Source organism: Vanacampus margaritifer, chromosome 20, assembly GCF_051991255.1.
Source record: "Vanacampus margaritifer isolate UIUO_Vmar chromosome 20, RoL_Vmar_1.0, whole genome shotgun sequence".
NCBI lineage: Eukaryota > Metazoa > Chordata > Actinopteri > Syngnathiformes > Syngnathidae > Vanacampus > Vanacampus margaritifer.
In genome coordinates this window covers 7,504,973-7,523,352 of record NC_135451.1, presented here as the reverse complement: position 1 = coordinate 7,523,352, position 18,380 = coordinate 7,504,973, and the positions used below count along the sequence as shown (strand labels likewise).

Here is an 18,380-nt window from a genome sequence, read left to right as displayed (position 1 = left end):
CTTTGAATTGTGTTGTTTCAGTTCTGACATGTTAATGTGCACAAAATATTCCACATTGCGTACCATTGTCTGGTTAGTTTTATTAAAGCTTAGATTACTTGCAAAGTTAGTTGTTTACTTTATTTTTGTTTTTTAACGTGGACTAGAGCGATAGATTCAAGCCAAAAGACAAAGTTAATTTTACTGTCTCAAAAACAATAATACATCTTGCAATTATTTTACCAGATAAATTAATCAATTATCAAATAATCAAAAACTATTTTAATAATTGAGTATTTGTTTGGAGCTATATTGTTAAACATATTATTGTCCAAATGCTCAGATTTTAGCCTCCCAAACAGGTATGATTCACTGATTTTTGTAGTTCTTCACGAAAGCAGACTGATGATCTTTTTTGTTTAATCAAAATAAAACATTTAAAACACAACACACAAAGGTTGGTGATTACATCAATCCCCACTTTTTAATCACTAATACAAAATAAACAACAATCAATAAACAGTCATCGGGGGGAAATGCTTTTGTAATACATTTTAATGCAAAAAAAGTCCTGTTTTTTTGTGTTTTTTGTTTGTTTTGGGGCTTTTTTTGTGAATAGTTTTTTCCACCAATTTGCTGTTATTTGATTTTTTTCCCTGTTTTTTTCTTTCAAATTTTCTGAACATTTTTTCTTGTTTTTCTGACCCCCCCCCCCAGTTTTCTGTGCATTTCCCACCTTTTTTTCTGAATATTTATTTTTCAGTTTTTTAATGAAAAATATGCAGAAAAACAGGAGTAGATTTTTTTCTCTCAGAAAAACAGAAAATTAAAAATAATTATTCAAAAAACCAAAGGCCCCACAAAAAATAGTCAGAAAAACAGGATAAAGTGATGATCAGTATAAGCAAATCGGAATGTAATGACTTTGTACTATATATAACTTTTTTACCAAATTATAATTTTTGTTCGAAGTAAGGTACTTTTTTTTTAAAGAGAGTACTGTATTTTCTTGGTCCTGTATGTAGCCAATCTAAGTGATTGATGCTCAATAATTTTTTCTATGAACAATGCTCGTTTATGGCCAAATGACAGTAAACCGTTTATCATGAGAACAAAATAGGATCCCATGAATGTGAATGGAAATGTCAAAAGGCAGGCAGTCCCAGAATCACACTGATGCATGCGTGGCCACACTCGGCTGCTAACTGCGATACTAATTGTGCTCTGTCCCTGCCTGAAATGATTGAGAAAGCATTAGAGGCAAGCGGGGCAAATTGAAATGTGATTATTTATGTTGCCGCGCAATGTTTGACACAAAGACACAGGTTAAGGTTGTGTATTGTAGTTTGTGACCGCTAGATGAAGTAGGGTTGTCCTTGAATTGTCCACCACTTGAAATGAGGGGAATAGCTCATAGCACATCTGTTTTTACCAGCAGAGTATTTTCAAGGACCCGATATTCAGAAAAATATAATATTGTGCAAAACAACCAAATGTATGGACAATGAAGAGAGAAAAAAAAAGTTTGGCAGGATTCTCACTTTATTCTCAGAATTTTCACGTTTAAGTGAGAATTCTGACTTTAACTTTAATCACAGAATTCCTACTTTAAAGAGAATTATGACTTTATTATTTGACTTTATTCTCAGAATCAGGGCTGGACTGGCCATCGGCAAACCGGGCAGATGCCCGATTGGCCGGTGTCCTTTGGGGTTGATGTGGTGCTATTCAATGATTATTTTCCTCCATTTCACCCCGAGAGACTGACCCACAATTTCGAAGGAGCAGCCCATTCATCCATTTTAAATATAGAGATCAAACTGCACCAATAATCATCACTGGTAGAGCTATGTGGTAGGCGAGGGCGGTCAGGAATTGGGCTGGGCCGGCGGGCCTAAGTCAAAATGCCAGGGCCGTTTATTTATGCTAGTCCAGTCCTGTTCAGAATTCTGACTTTAAAGTCAGAATCCTGCCAACTTTTTTTTTTCCTCTTCACTGGCCCTAATCCTCTAACGTATGTATGTGACAGTGTAGTTTACAAAGAAACCTAAACAGTATAACTTGAAGAAAAACAGTTGTTTCACAAAATTGCACACTAGTAACTTGCTAAACTCATCTTTTAACAGATTAACACGTGTATCAAATTTCTACTCCCGCTATCATTTCAAACCGGACAAATTATTGAACGTGTTTACAAGCATCTTGTTTGTCGATTGCCTCTGAAACCTGACTGGCGACGCAGTATCTAATCACGGCTACTCATTCATCCTTGTATGCTAATGACAGCATGAATAAGCCAATGGGATTCAATTCCCGCAGTCAGTTACAGTAAGCAATATTTCCGTCAGCACATCCTGACCACACAAATTAGAAGCACGGTATTGACAAAAGCTAATTTGGTGGACCAACCCCCAAAGAGGTAGGCTTCATTTCTCAGGGGGAGGGGGGAGGGGGGGTGCCAAGTAGACAATTTGTCATCATTAGCATTAGCTACCGGAACTGACCAGTAGATCCTGTGTCCACTGCATGGATAGCAATAAAACACTGTTAATTTTGACCCTGGGCTGCAAATCTCAGTCAAGAGCGACGCCGTCTTTTCCTCGACGTCCATCTTAAAGCACCGAGGCATGACGACATGGACGGACGCGCACCGTGTTAAGAAACCAAATCACTGGCACGTAAACCATAACAAGGTGGCCCCAATTCACAATCGACCCGAGGCTCTCGGCTCTCGTACAATCTACCAAACTGTGTGGGCCACTCCTCCCCCTGCCTTGCTAATCCTTTTCCAATCATGCACTTTTTGGATTATGCCTCCATGTAATTCTTTGCAGGTATTGTTTTATAACTTAATATGATATTTCAATTTAGGCGAGATGGTGCATGGGCTTAGAATAGCATATAGGATTGGATCAGCGGCGGAGGTCTGCTCGCAGCAGATTGGAGCCCAGGGTTAGCGCCAGGCTGATAAACACGGAGACTGACCTGATTCGCTCCTTCAACCCATCCCATATTGAAATGGCAAGTGACTTTTCACGATGTGACGGTCCCTGAAGGATGCTGGCTCAGCAGGTGGCGATCTTTTACAAGGGAGTCCAAACACCGCAAAGCCAATGACAACATGTGGTCATTTTATATTCAAATAAAAAGTCTAATTAGCCGGCTTGGTTACGCCAACGCCGTATTATCTACTTTGTGAAATTCACAGCAAGCAGTACAGTTTGGTTAAGCATGTTATCAATATACTGTAATTGTGAGATACATATATATATATATATATATATATATATATATATATATATATATATATATATATATATATATATATATATAGTTAAGTTTGATTGAAAACTGGCTGACAATTTTTTTTTTTTTTAAATATCTGTCCAGACCAATGTTATTACAATTAACGAAACCAATGAAATAACGCAAACTAAAACTGAAGAATTTTTTTGGGGGTGGAACAAAAAACATGCTTTTCATAAAACTGAAAACTAACTGAAACTCCATCTTAAATTAATAAATCTAACTTTTACTCTAATTATTGTGAACATTTTCTTTGTTTTCATCTTTGTCAGGTAGTATCATATGTAAGCTTTTGGCGTACATTTTAAATGTATTTATTTCTGTATTATGTACATATGAACAGAATAAGGAAGGCCAAACTAATGTTTAAGAATTGTAGTTTACTTTATTACACAACAATTATTGATATTTTATTAATTTTAGACTTGGTAAATACAAAAAAATAAAACTAATTCTAAAACTAAAACTAAATTAAAACAAAGCATCCCCCCCCCAAATAAAACTAATCAAAACTACCAAAACTTTTCAAAAAACTATTAATACTAGGTAAATAAATAAAATAAAAAAGTCTAAACGAAATTAAAATTAAAGAAAAATGCTTAACTATTATAACCCTGGTCCACACGGCTCTTGTCACTCATGACAATATTCAACAAATAGTCTATGATTTTTTTTTAAAATAAATACTAAAGTGAGATTTAAAAAATAAAAAAATAAATAAATAACAATAATCAAAACCAACAAATCTTCTCTGAAAATGAATTTAAACTACCTGTAGCTGAAAAAAAAAAGTCTCAACAAAATAAAAACTATTATAACCCTCTGGACATTGCTTGCGTTGTAGCTTTGGCGTCCATGCTCACCACACATTCAGATTTGTTATCCTTTCGTCATGGTAACAGAAGGCAATTCTTTGTAACAGCTCATTTTGACGGAATGTTTGGACTCTAAGGACTACATACACACACACACACTGTATACAGATATATATATATATATATATACACACTGTCTGTCTACACACACTCTTTCCCAAATGACAACAAAGCAACATTAGCCTCCTTTGAACAAGTCCTAAAATCTATGCCAACACAACACGACATCAATTTTCAAAAAACTATCATGTGATTTGGCGAGTGAGGAAAAAGGGAGGAACTTTATAAGACACAGGGGTGAAGGTGTAATATTGGAACTGGGAGCTTTAATCCTCCTTAACTCATTCACTTCCAGCCTTTTTTTTTACTGAAGCAACCCCCTTCGCTCCCGGCTGTTTTACTGGATTTTGACTGATTTTGCAAGGCCCACTGAATATTGTGTTCTATTGCTATAAAAACAACAATGACCAAAAGAAAGATTAGAGTCTCTTCTTTTATCAGGAAAAAAAAGTATATTTCTATCTGTTTCCGTTGTGCAGCAATTAGCATTAGAATATAGCTTAGTTTCATCATTATTCACAAATCTGTTTAAAACAGTGAGTGAAAGAGCTTTTTGCTACATGGCCCTGTTTGATCTCTTATACTCTGCTGCCACCTGCTGGCTGTTTTTGTAATAACTTCCATTGCTTTAAGCGTTCGCTTCAGTTCAGAGGCTGCATCAAAGCATTTAAAAAAACATATAAATACGTCTTTAGGCGCATGGTAATATTTAAAATAGAACGTATTTATAGTTTTTTGGCAGCAGATGAGTGAAAGAAAAATAAATGTCTTGAACACTAGTAGACATGAAGACTGACTGTTTTAGCATGTAGTTAGCATCTTAAACTATAGCCTTGTTGCTATCTGACTTCAGCAGAGGTGGCAAATCCAGTTCCAGAAAGTAAAAGCCCTGCCACAGTTTGGCTTCAGCCTCAGGTGCTAGACAGCTAGCTCCCTAGCTAGCTCCCATGGTGCATGGTGCTCGTTTACCTGCTAGGAAGCTAGCTAGGGAGCTAGCTAGCACCAGGGGCTAAAGCCAAACTGTGGCAGAGTATTTACTTTCTGGAGCTGGATTTGCCACCTCTGGGCTTCAGTTCAAGTGCACATATGCTCTGGTTTATTTCTACAAGGCTCAACCTTTGAATCAAAGAAAATAACAGGAATCTATATGGATTAACCCTCCAAAATGTATCTTGAGTGAACGTTTCATACGGCGCCGTAGCGTTTTCGTCTGTACTTAAAGTGTCTCTTTGTTAGCTTGCTGCCGTGTCACCGAGTGAATTAGAAAAAGAGGTTGATGACAGGCAAGTTGCCTCGGGCTAAGAGACAGACACAAAGAGAGAGACGGCTGCAAGGAGAGGTGTCTCCACCGTCCCCACCCTTGACGAGTCCAACAATGACGAACCATAAGTGATCATGCATGTGCTTTGGATCTGCCACTCTTGGTTTGTTGCGTTGATCCATGACAAGGATTAATTGCTGTCAAAATCCACTTTTTCTCTCATAGTCTCGCTTGGATATGCGTATTTTTACACGACGACGCTGCTTAAAAATGGAGAAAAGTGAACATTTGGCATTCGGTTACCTTTGAGGCCTCTTGGTGGCATGTTGTTCCTAATTTCATCCGTGATTTGCTTCATCAAAACCTCTGTCAACATTTCTTTTTACTGATATATTCCATTAATAGTTTTCATACAGTATATATGAAACTCAGTGTGCTGCTTAGTTGCCGTAAACCCATGTAAATTGACTTCAAACCAAACTTTTTCAGTGCAAGACACAAATTATTTGAATCAAGTATTGCCATTACATTGACATTTTCAAGAAAATGGCTTGTTAGAAAATTGGTGATACTGTTTTTTTGACGGGTAACGCACTTTGGGTTTTAGAAGTTTTAGAAACAGCCCAACTTGGAAAAATTTCAATATTTGCATACAAAAAAAAACAAACATTTTGAAAGTGTTTGTGTATTTTAGTGTAGAAAATTGTATTATTTAAAAAAATATATATATATATTATTTGGGGATGGGCGAGTACTGATACCAGGTATCGGTATTGGGCCAATTTTACAGAAAAATGCTATATTGGTATTGGCTAGGTACTGTAGGTATAAAATTCTTTATTTTTTCTTTGCATTAATTTGTTTCTATAAATATATATATTAATATATACTAAAATTTATTTATTAATGTTTATTTTTATTTTTTATTCATCTTCTTTTTAATTATTTTTTTTAAATTTTCTTTTTCTTCTTTCTTAAAATTCTTCTTTTAAACAATCTGTCATTGTTGAGTACTCATACTGTTCCATCCATCCATCCATTTTCTTGGCCGCTTTTCCTCACTAGGGTCGCGGGGGTGCTGGAGCCTATCCCAGCTGGCTTCGGGCAGTAGGCGGGGTACACCCTGAACTGGTTGTACTCATACTGTTATCGGTCTAAAAAAAAAGTGATATGACCATCCCTAATAAAAATGATTATTGTACATAACCTCAAGACAGACAGTCACGGAAACCAGCCACGCTCCGGACACTCACTAGGCCACGCCCCCATAAAGTTACACGGTTGTTGTGACTTCTGGCTTGTCCCAACATGGGGGCATGTGTTATTATTAATAAAGGAAATTTGGAGTGTATTGTATAAAAACATGATAAAGCAAAGAGAATGTAAAACAATGAATTAATAACTTATTAATTACTAATTTATTTTAATAAAAAAATTTAACAAAATGCTTATGATGTTTTTGTTTGTTTGTTTGGGGGGCGTAGCTGAAATGGTTTAAAGGAATTTCACTTTATTTCAATTATGAAATATTGATTTGACATACGGTCACAAAACGAATTAAATTTGAAAGTCAGTGTACTGCACTGAACTTCCAATATTCACATCTAAACACTTTTACAATTGTCAAACAGTAGCATAACAACCGTGATTAGAGTAATGGTCCTCACTGTAACTGTCCAATCATGTTAGACTTGAATTCATAGCAAGTCCTTTGAAATCTCGTTTGATACCCTTGAAACACCTTCGTGCATTCTTGCTTTGTAAGATGCCGTCTGACTTGCTCATATACGTGATATTGCAAAAATAAATACATAAAATATATATATATTTTTTTAAAGTGTCACACATTCCTCGCTTTATCCAAACTTGTGACATGCCGATGCCGAGGCATCTTTGATGAATAAAACAAGTGCAGTTCAAGGTGGTGGCTCCCTGGCAGCTGCTGTCTGCAAAGAAATCAACTTGAGCTGTCAAAGGCTCACAATAGTCTGCATGCGCGCAGCCACTCGGCTCGGCTCGCTCGCTCTGCGCCTCTGACGCTCACGACCCCCCCCCCCCCCCCACTAACCCCCCCTCCACCACCAGAGCCACTTGGAATGTTTGCATCCAGCAGCTTCTACATTTCTGCAAACTTTTAAACAATTGCACAGCTTGAGGGAGCGTTCAAAGGTATTTTTTGCCCCCCCACCCCCCCTAGTAGTGTTGTCTTCTCCATCAGTGTGGTCGCGATACTGGAAGCCGTCTTGTCTAACCCTGCGGGAGGGCGGGCGCAAAATGCATGGTGGCACCTGCAGGTTGACATGTCCCGTCGGAAAGCGGATTTAGGCGGCTGCAACAGGCGGCATGGACGGCTCTCCACGGGGCTTTGAGACTAAGGTGAGAATTTCCTTCCCATCCGTTCCGCTCTCGGATGTTGGTAAACTTTTGAAGCTTTATGCGCGCCGATTTAGGGGAAGCGATTCGTGGTCAGGTGACAATTTTTTTATAATGTATTTTTTACAATAAGATCTGCTCAAATTGCGCTTTTTTTTTTTTTGCGCTCTAACTCAAAAGTTGATGTGAAAATGTGTAAATCAACAAGCATCTCACGTTTAGGGGGGGTTCAATTTTACCTCACATCAAAGTATTTTATTTATTTATTTTATACAGACATCTTAAATATTATTGGCTATTCTCTTTTTTTTCCTGCTGTGATTTTAAATATTTTTGTCAGTTTGACCATGACCTCACCTTCTACAAGAAAACTTTTTTTCGTAACTCACTTTCTGCATTAAACACAACAAATTGCTGTGTCGTTAAATATGCGGCTAAATTAATCCTCTTCCTGTTGTGATGATTTCGCTCGTGCGTAAACATACTTTTTTTTCCTTTTTTTTTTGCAATAGGTACAGGCTATACCCAATTTCAGCCTTTAGAGTCCAATAAAATCCAATGCTTATAGCACGATTATTTTCGCACTATACCGTCAATGTTTTTTTAATTAATTAATTTATTTTTTTGCCAATATGCAATCACGTCTGTTATTTATTTATTTATTTTGTAATATAGGCGAGCACGCTACTCGGGCGCATATTATTATTATTATTATTATTATTGTTGTTGTTCTATATATTGTTGTTGTTCTATAAGAGATTGTGAGCGAGCGTGTGGGTGGATGTGCACGCTTGGGTGGGGAGGATGAAAAAGGGCAGGAGAAGGAGGTTGGGTGGGGAGGGGATGAGACCACCCATAGGTGCGCGTGGTGGAGGAGTTGCAAAGCTGAGCGTGCGCCCGGGAGCGCACCATCCTCCTCCTGGCCGCCACATCTCCCATACTGGATTATCATTTGTAGGCTGTAGTGCGTTTCCACAACTGGGGAGAGGCGGGTGCGACCCCCGCGCGCGCCTCAATCGTCTGTGGGAATATTGAAGTTTGTTTTAGTGCCAGCGTCAGTGTGTTTCACCTCGATCAGCGATGGAGTGACACTTGGATGATAATGGACACTTTTGCTTCGGAGCTGGTGTCCAGAAGTGGTCCGGTTTGCATGACGCGCGGTGTTGAGCGAGCCCCCGGGACGACCGTCAGTCATTTGCGTTCATGTGGCAGGACAATCCTCTTGATCGTCCAAATAGAGCAATGGTGGTGCGCGCGGCGAGTCCTCTGAGACTGACGTGCGAACTCATCACTTTGCGGCTCCAGCCAGAGCGCGTCTTAAAACGCCTCATTCTTCATTCATGATCATTTTGCTGAACTTGTTGATGAGCGCGGGGACCTCGGAGCTCATGTGCGCGAGTGGACTTCAACGCTTGTAAGTTCATCCTATTGCTTACCTAGTGTGCGTTTGTTCTTAACATGTTTTTTTTCTCGCCTTGTATCATTATGTATCAAGACTTGCTTCAAAAACCACCAATTCTTCTTTTTTTGTTTGCTTTCGTCCGTTACTATTACTTCACATTTCTTTAGTGGCGCCCCCTTGTGGAAATCATCGTCGTTTTCGTCATAATTGCATTAATTTGTTGTCATTCGAGCTGCCAATTATAGTTAGACCTCCCTCGGTACATTTTAAACAGGCGCTTTAGTTTACCAGCTCATTCAAATGCATGTTTGACAAAATTGACAGTGCTTTAAATTAGCCATAGAGGCTAGATTGTGCTTGATGGCATTAGTGAAATAAACTTATGTTGGGTTATCCTCAACAATTATTATTTTATGTAGATAACAGTTGATGATTACCACAAAACTGTCATTGCTTAAAAAATACATTTCTATTCAGGGCTCAGGTTCAGGCGACAATTTATAGACACTCTTTAGGCCAACGTAATAATATTTCAGTGTGAACTCAAGAGTCAGCATGCTGCTTTCACTATAGTTTTATAAATGTCTCGATTTATTGTTTCTCAACGGGCATTCGAGTTATTTTAAGTGGATGCTACTTTTAGGCTATGTGACAAACAGGGCTTCATTAGGTAAATGAAAAGAGTCTCAATGCGACTCAGCAAAATTGACTATTGGTGTTAATTCAACACCTTCCAGAATTAAAATTCACCCTTTAAAAGTGTCTATACTGGTGCACACTATATATAGATAAAACTATTTATTTTATTTTTTTACACTTAGATGGAGTTAAAACAACTCTGATAGTAGTTTGAAATTTAACACTAGTTAACACTGGTCAGTGTTGATTTCACACCACACTACTGTATAGTGTTAAATTACACCATCTAGTGTTCTGCTTCAAAACAAGTTGCTTTCATTCATACTAGAAGTGTTAATTAAATATTCAATTCTCAATTATAATTTAACATTACACATTAGTGTAGTGTGAAATCAACACTGACCAGTGTTAAAGTTCAACTACCATCAGAGTTGTTTTAACTCCATAAAACTTTCAAGTGTTGTTTTAACTATATTTAGTGTGCACCAATATAGACACTTTTGAAGGTGTTGAATTAACATGACTGATTTTGTTGTGCAAAATGAAAAACTCCCTACCTTTCTGTCAAGTAATTTTGTTCTGCGCTTTGCTCTTTACCCGCATTTATTTCTTTTTCTGGCTTCTTTGCAGTATTTCCCGCTTGTCGCAAGCTACTTCAGTGAGCATCTTCCTTACAGCTAAAGTGGGCATTTTTGAGTATCCAGGCATGTCACTGTGGTTGCAGAGTAATGTGCATACCGCCTTTTAGGAAAAGTGTGTTTAATTATGCATTAGGTGTTCCTGTGTCGCAAAGAGAGCTATGCTCGGTGGTGAAAAGATGCAGAGTGTCTCGATGTGTGTGTGGAGGGGGGCGTCTCGCCCTCTCATACGGTGCCCCGCACGCCGCCACTTGTATGTGGCGTAACTGACGCCTGAGGGCTCCGGACTCAAAGTCGGGGCAGCGTTCTCCACGCCGCACCCGTCAAAAGTGCTGCTCCTGCACAAACACAGTGCGCGCGTCAGACCGGGCCCACTCAAGGGAGGACGGCCGTGTGCTTAGGATGAAAAACAGTCACTGATAGAAAATTGTGGCAGATGGAGGCCAGTGGAGGCAAGTGAGGCGTATCTTTAGCACTCACACATTGATTGCATTCAAAGGTCTCAGACGTGCGGTTTGCACTTGATCCTGGATGTGAGGACGCTTGTTTTATTTGTGGGTCCTGTAACTGGACGTTGCAACGCCAACAACCGATTCTGTCATTCAGATGACTTGCCAAAAAAAAGAACTGACATGAGGACTCTTGCATTGCTTTATTCTTTCACGCCAAAATCTTTTCTGAAGTATTTTTTCAGCTGAGGAAAGTAAAAGCTCAGTCCCCAGACAAACACGCTAAAGGCTGTGAGCAGTAAAAGGTCCATCTGATTGGATGCTAGTTAATGTAATGATCTTTGGACGATCTATGCTTTTAATGCTAATAATGTAGGTGATGCTAAAACTTAAAGAGGAAGTCAACGCCCCCAAAAATTATTGACCATAATATGTTATTTTTATCCATGTCAGGCGGCGGCCATTTTGCCACTTGCATTAGAGTATCACAGTTGCTCACGTCTGAGGTAACAACCAATCACAGCTCAGATTCAGAAAACAGGTGAGCTGTAGTGATTGGTCGTTGCCTGAGCCCTGAGCAACTGTGATGTCATCTTCAGTCGACAGCAAGTGGCAAAATGTCCGCCCCCTGAGATGGACAAAAAATGGCTGGATTTTGCTGCATAACTCATATTCCACAAATATAATATTAATCAGAATGTCATGTTTAGACTTGTGAGGTCACATATAACATATTATTGTCAAGAAATGTTTAAGGTTGACTTCCACTTTAAGGCAGAATAACAGTTTGAAAAAAAATAATAAGAAAAAACGGATAAGGCTTTAGTGTGGACTATCGTTCAGTGTTAAAGTGCTTTATAAATAAAGTTGAGTTTACGGTCCTCTTCAGACCATAGCTAACCATAGAACTTGTGAAGGTTGCTACACTATGTGGGCAGTGTATGTTGTTTGTGAAATGATGAAATTAAATGAAACTGTTCAACAGTCAATAAAGCCAAGTTAGGCAGTTTATCAACACCTTTGTTTAATCGCCATTGGCCTCTCACGCCGTCCTAGCAAAAAGGACGAAATAATACCAACGTTAGCTTAGCACTAGCTAGCAGCTGGAACCACACAAACGAATAGATTCAAAATTGGTCCATTAAATCACCATGAATGCGTTCTGTTATTGGCCAGTGAGTGAGTAGGGATCCGGTAAGTTAAAATAAATTGTTAACAATAATAGATAAAGAAATAGAGAAATAAAAACCTATATAGCATTTTTTTCCCTCTCATATAATTACATGAAATTAATGGCCACAAGATGCTGAGTACATTCCTTCAATAACGATCACGTGTGCGTAACGAGAATGGATTACTTCTCATCATTCACACAAAAACAACTCGCCCACCCGCCTTTTCCCGGTTTCCCGTAAAGGTGGCGAGTTTGAAATATGTGACACCAAAAACCAATTGGCATTCTTTCAGAGTTCGCTTTAACGACAGACCTCAAAACAATATGACATCACAGGTGAAAATGAAGCCTGGAAATTGGCTGTATGGCGCTAAGCCCCCCCCCACCACTCCATCAAGCAGCCAACTTCTCAGGCACTTAAACAACCGTCAGCACTGCACCCATTTGCCATGGGCCGACATGATTAAAAGTTCATAAGGCAGCCACTTGTAGGCGCCGACATTTTCAAAAGTGGAAACGTGATGAGCTGACTCGAAGGCAAGCCCTCGGCGTGCATTATAGGCGCGTTGCACAGGAATGCACGGCTGTCGTGTTTGCAGGGCCGAGCTCCACTCTTGACATGTTTATTCATGAGGACGGTGGTCCTATATTGGCAGGTTATTAACAGCTAAGATGAGCAGAGCAGACGGAAGCTTCCATCCTTATCTATCTTTCATCTACCTCTGACTGTCTGCCCTGCTGTCTTTCTGCCCTTCCCTCTCCCGTGTTTCTCCTTTTGTGAGGCACTGGTGGGGAATATGAAACAGGAAGAGGCAGGAAAGATGAAAGTAAAAGAGGCAGGACAGAAGCTGTGTCAGAAATTGCCCTTGAAAGTGCATAAAATGCGTGAAATTAAAAATAAGAAGGTGGGGATACATCCCTCGTATCGGTGTTTTACCTTAATTCCAGCTCAGTTTGTGCGGAGCTTGTCCTTTATGACCTGAAGTAGACTGTTTTGAAATTATTGGCCATTAATAATTTGTTTAATTGTGGAATAAAATTGCTGCTTTCACTTTCAGCCACTGTCAGTGACTCATAGCACATTAAGCGATGATGTCATTAACGGTTACATGAAATGTATGTTGCGTGAACAACTATGATCACAGTGAATTATATGCAAAAAGTCGACACCGAATGGTCATTGCATTTTAAAATGTTGGGTTATGTCTATTATCTAGAAGAAAAAATTCGAATTACAAGCACCCACATGCCACAATATTAGGTTTATTTGCACAATTCACTGAGATGTAATTCCAAGATGATTGTGATCGTATTTTTATCTCCTGGCATAACAAAAAGAGAGAGAAAAAAAAAAAAATCAAAACCACATTTTTGTTCACCTTTTTTGCAGTTCTGCAATAAACCAAAGGAAAAAAACCACAATACAGTACTTTATTACTTTTCAGAGCAAATCTGGATTGTGGATCCATAAATTGTTGTATTCATCAATGCAAAAACTTGATTCGCAAAGAATGGATGAGTAGGCTTCTTTTTAATTCTTTTGACTGGCGAACCATTTTGAAATGTGCAGTACTGCCACCTACAGGGCTGGAGTGGAACATTGTCAACCGATTTTTGACTAGGTGACTAGGGGGTGGCATGGCTCAGTGGTCGTATCCCAACTGTGAGGTTGTGGGTTCGATCTTCAGCCCTTGCGACCATGTCGAAGTGTCCTTGAGCAAGACACTGAACATTTTACATTTCTAGTTGATTCATGTTATTTTTTGTAAATTCTCACTTATTCTATGTAGCCTTTTTTTATGCACGAATTACGATAACCAACATTTTTAAGTACTTTTTAAAGGATTTTTCAGATTCATTCATATAGGAGAAAGTAACTTTTGAATAGCTGTCCACTCTAATGACCACTGTCCTTTAAAGGGTTCATTTAGAAATACTTTGATTAATTAATTAATTAATCCAGGTAAGGTAATTGAGAACTGACTGCAGAGAACAGAGTAAATAAATAAATAAATAAATAAATAAATAAATAAATAATCCACATTAATTGCACAGAAAGTTGCCACCATTCTGAAATTTCGCAACCCTTCTATGCACGCTACAGTAGCTATCATTGTACATCAGAGGTTTAGAAGTCCTTTTATGGCCTCATACTTTGATCAATGTCAAAAAAATCTGTTTGATTCCCAACTGGAATAATTTATGCTTTGCCCACTTCCTTTGGTTTACACATACGGTAATGATAAGGAGTAAGAAGACAAATGGGGAATGGAGTGTTTTGCTTTATTATCGAGGTTAAAAGTAATACACACATGCACATTTACACACATGCAGTCACCATTCCAGGGAGCTCTTTAGTGTGCCCCTTAACACAGTAATAGCATGTCTCCTAATGGGAGACAGGGAGCTCAATGCCAAGAGTTCTTCTGGATAATTGGCTGTTTCCTCACCTGCTGACTTCTCACCCATTCACATTCTCTTATTTTACATTTAAGGGTCCCTTCACCTCTCATCCCTTTATCACAGTAGGCAACTTGATTACCCCCCCCCCCCCTTTTAAATCAAACACGAGTCTTGGTCCATTGATCATTGACTGATTATTTTGGTTGTTGAATCCTCATATGGAGGATTATTGTGACTGTGACTGCACCACATGGATTCCAATAGATCCCTGACATACAACTAGTATGTGCCACATTTAAAGGGAATAGGAAGAGCTGCACTCTAGTCAAAACAGTTGGGGTAAAAATAATCCAACTATGAGTCAAAAATGGACCGATGCTCTACTTAGGCCAATTTGACCCAACTTTGAGTCAAGAAATGGGTCTTTTAGTGTAAAACAACTCATAAATAATGGTCAAATTCTTTACTTGCGTCAAAAAAAAATGGGGTCATTTTGTATAAAACAACCAAGACAGTTGGGTCAAACTGACCCATAAAGTGGATCGGTCCATTTTTGATCCATAAATGGTTTACTTTTGACCTAACTGTTTTTTAGAGTGTGCTTTGAATGGCCATGATTGAAGTTGGCTTTGGCCACTCCCACAGTGACGCAGTCCTTTAAATACTTGAGGTCCGCTGGCCTGCGCTTGTCTGTGAAATTACCAACGCTGGGTCTAACCCGCCGCTGTGCAGAGTCCCGCCACGTGCCACAAAGCCGTTCAAGAAAATTATGCCCTTTTCAGACACAGCATTAGGTACTCTTATGCTGACCATTTATATTGTTATAAAATACAGTTCCTGGATCCATTCCCATCGTGATGGTGTACCTAATGAAGTGTCCAGTGACAGTACATACAATATTGTGCTTATGCTTGGTTCGCTGATTCCATGCCATCGATTGCCATTCAGCATACTTCGTCTTTAATGTACTAAATTCAAGAAGCATGTTTTTTTTTTAAACCCATACTTCCAATGGCTACAGTGGATGCCACCACTTCCATCATCATAATTTATTTTATCCCAGTGGGAGGCACACTGTGCTGCTCTGCTCTTAGAGCATAGAGAAGGAGTTGTACTGTCTATTATGACAGAAATACCCCAAGGCATGCCAGGTGCCCCTGTGATTGCACACAGGATCTGCCATCATGCATGTCATGTTTTGAAAACACATTGGCGGAGAAGTAGAAGATACGTTCAGGTGGAAAACAACTTGGCAGCCGCTGAAAAATACGGACATATCTATAATAATCTAACTAAAACACTTCACACCACATCACACATCACGATCGACCTACATGTGTAAGTTTTTCTTAGCTGAGCCTTGCTTATAATTAAAATCTTGAATATGGACTAAATTCTTAAAATATTTGTCCTCTTGTCCAACCCTCATGTAGTACTCGAACTAAAGCAGGGTACACACACACCTAATTTAATCATTTGGTTCAATTCTCTTAATGCGAGAGACCCAACACATGACTAAGAAAAAAATAGCATCGCAACACTGTTAGCATGTTGTGTAGCATCCATCAACACACGTGAGTGCCCCCCCTCCCACACCCCCAACAAGATTTCTGTTGTAGTACCAAGACTGACCTGTTATAGATAATGTGGCACCAGTGAGCATCAAGAACGCTGAAAATTACAAAGAAGAAATTTTAAGAAAAGCTAGGCTAACTGTTATGTAACTCTTGCTAAATCCTTGTCAATTGTATTGCTTTGATTGAACCAGTTGCTCTACTCTTACCACACCCCACAGAATATTTCAGTGTTGTATTGTAAACTTTTATAATTTGATCCAATCCAGCCCATTTTCTCTATTCTGTTTGGCCTACAAACACCAACTTATTAGCATTCAGCCTTGCAATGCTTTCAAACAATGTCACTTCATCCCCATTCTCTGTTTCTCATTTCTCCACAGTTCCAGACCGCCACACAGGACGAGCACAATGACTGACAGCCAGACAAGCTGAGAAGACCTGTCACACATTGTCTTATCAACACGTCAAAGGGCTATCTCCTTCTCGCCAACCCCCTTTTCCAGCAGCCTCGCTCAATCTTGTCCTCTTCTCAATGGGCTGCTAACACTAGAGAGACAGAAATAGTAAAAAAAAAAAAAAAAACAGAAGACGCCTTTAAGCCACCAAAAAGACATGTCTCCCAATTCCCGTTGAATGAGCTGGTGTCAGTGGAAGCAGAAGTAGAAGCGGGGACCCTTGTTTATAAGTCTTCATAAGGAGATCCAGCTCCAAGGGAAAGGGGGGCTGAGAGAGGACCAGTCATGCGTATCTACTTGGCATTGGCGCTGCAGGCGATGTGGACTGGCGTTTGCCAGGCCGCCATGCAGCACTACCCTGCGGCATGGGGCCACTATGATGTGTGCAAATCCCAGATCTACTCGGACGAAGGACTAACCTGGGACTACATGGCCTGCCAGCCAGAGGCGGCAGACATGACCCAGTACCTGAAGGTGACTCTTGATCCGCCCAACATCACCTGTGGAAATCCTCCTGAGACGTACTGTGCTCTGGTGAGTACAGCCTTTATGGAGTAAAACACAAATGTTTAATCAGCTTTTTTGTTCAATGGATCGATTCTGTCCAATTAGTGGCAGACAACTGGAAAGCCTGCGTAGCATTAATATGGATAAAGACGAGGAGACTTGTGCCGACTGACGTCACGTTCTGCTGTTTAGAGAGCTGCTCCTCAGTGTGTTGTTGACACTGATTACTCACACAAAACACAGCATAATGTGACTTTGCCAGGGAAAACAAACACCATAGCCTCAGTAGTACTGCACTAATGCAACCATAACTGGAAAAAACGTAAACATACAAAAGCATGAATGAAGGACATTTAATTGGGAGAGCAAATTTAGCGTATTTAAAGAGTTAATAGTCACTATTTTTTGCCAAACATTTCCTTGTCTTATACTCACATATTGTAGCGAGTGAAAAATTGATATTTTAAAATAAGTGTTTTTCTATGTAGATCACATTTAACCCTGGAGAACCCACGGGGTCAAATTTGGCCCCTATAAATTCTGCTACTCAAATAACAAAGACCTTTTTTTTCTTTCTTTTTTTTTTTTACAAATTTAACTTCAAAATTCCAGAGTGTCACTTCTGACCCCTGCGTGGGGCCATCTAGTGGATGAATATTGCACTTACATGAGCCAGAGTGGTGGTGACAAGATGGCTGTCAACATGCTGTTTTGTTGAGCTAGAAATCAATCCAAACAAAACCATCTTCTCAGCAAACCATCAGATGATAAAATTGTGGGGTTTTTTTTTGTTCATATATTTCATATCATGTTGCAGAATGCCTAGGAGTATGTTTTATATATATATTTTGATCAATTAGCAACTCTGAGCTAGTTCAAAAAACAAGGGTTAAAATTGAAATAAACATATTTTGGTGTTCAGTGAACTTATAGCAGTCATTTAATGTATAATTCATAATTTTCCAAAGAAGAAAAGGGTTCTTGGGTTCTCCAGGGTTAAATTGTTTGTATTTGTAACAGTGCTATTGATTACGACAGAGTATTAGGACCACGCATAATAAAAACATTTTTTTTTAAAGTGGGTGTAATATTCCGAGAAGAAAACTCACACTCTTGACGTGAAGATTCGTTGGTGGTTAATGGAACAATCTTTATGAAATGAAAAGGCAGGATGGAGACAGATATCGAAACTTTACTCGTTACACACGGCAAGCTACACTGCCAACACTTCCTGACCCACGCTCAGCTGACTAACACTAACCAATCAGAAGCTAGCAGACTT

At 39.1% G+C, this 18,380-nt stretch overlaps 1 protein-coding gene across 10 annotated transcripts in view; it reads left to right on the top strand.

Moving 5' to 3' along the window:
* The first annotated feature begins 7,595 nt into the window (after positions 1–7,595).
* Positions 7,596–18,380, top strand: part of ntng1a (netrin g1a) — a 106,796-nt gene continuing 96,011 nt past the window's right edge. For 3 of the 10 annotated variants that reach the window (XM_077554396.1, XM_077554395.1, XM_077554393.1), the window contains exons 1-2: positions 8,726–9,268; positions 16,517–17,125. In XM_077554396.1, the coding sequence (XP_077410522.1) occupies positions 16,877–17,125 (249 nt within the window). In that variant the 5' untranslated portion in view covers positions 8,726–9,268; positions 16,517–16,876. Of the gene's footprint in view, positions 7,858–8,723; positions 9,269–16,516; positions 17,126–18,380 lie in introns of those variants that run through there. The other 7 variants (XM_077554391.1, XM_077554394.1, XM_077554398.1 and 4 more) reach the window with 5 other exon arrangements.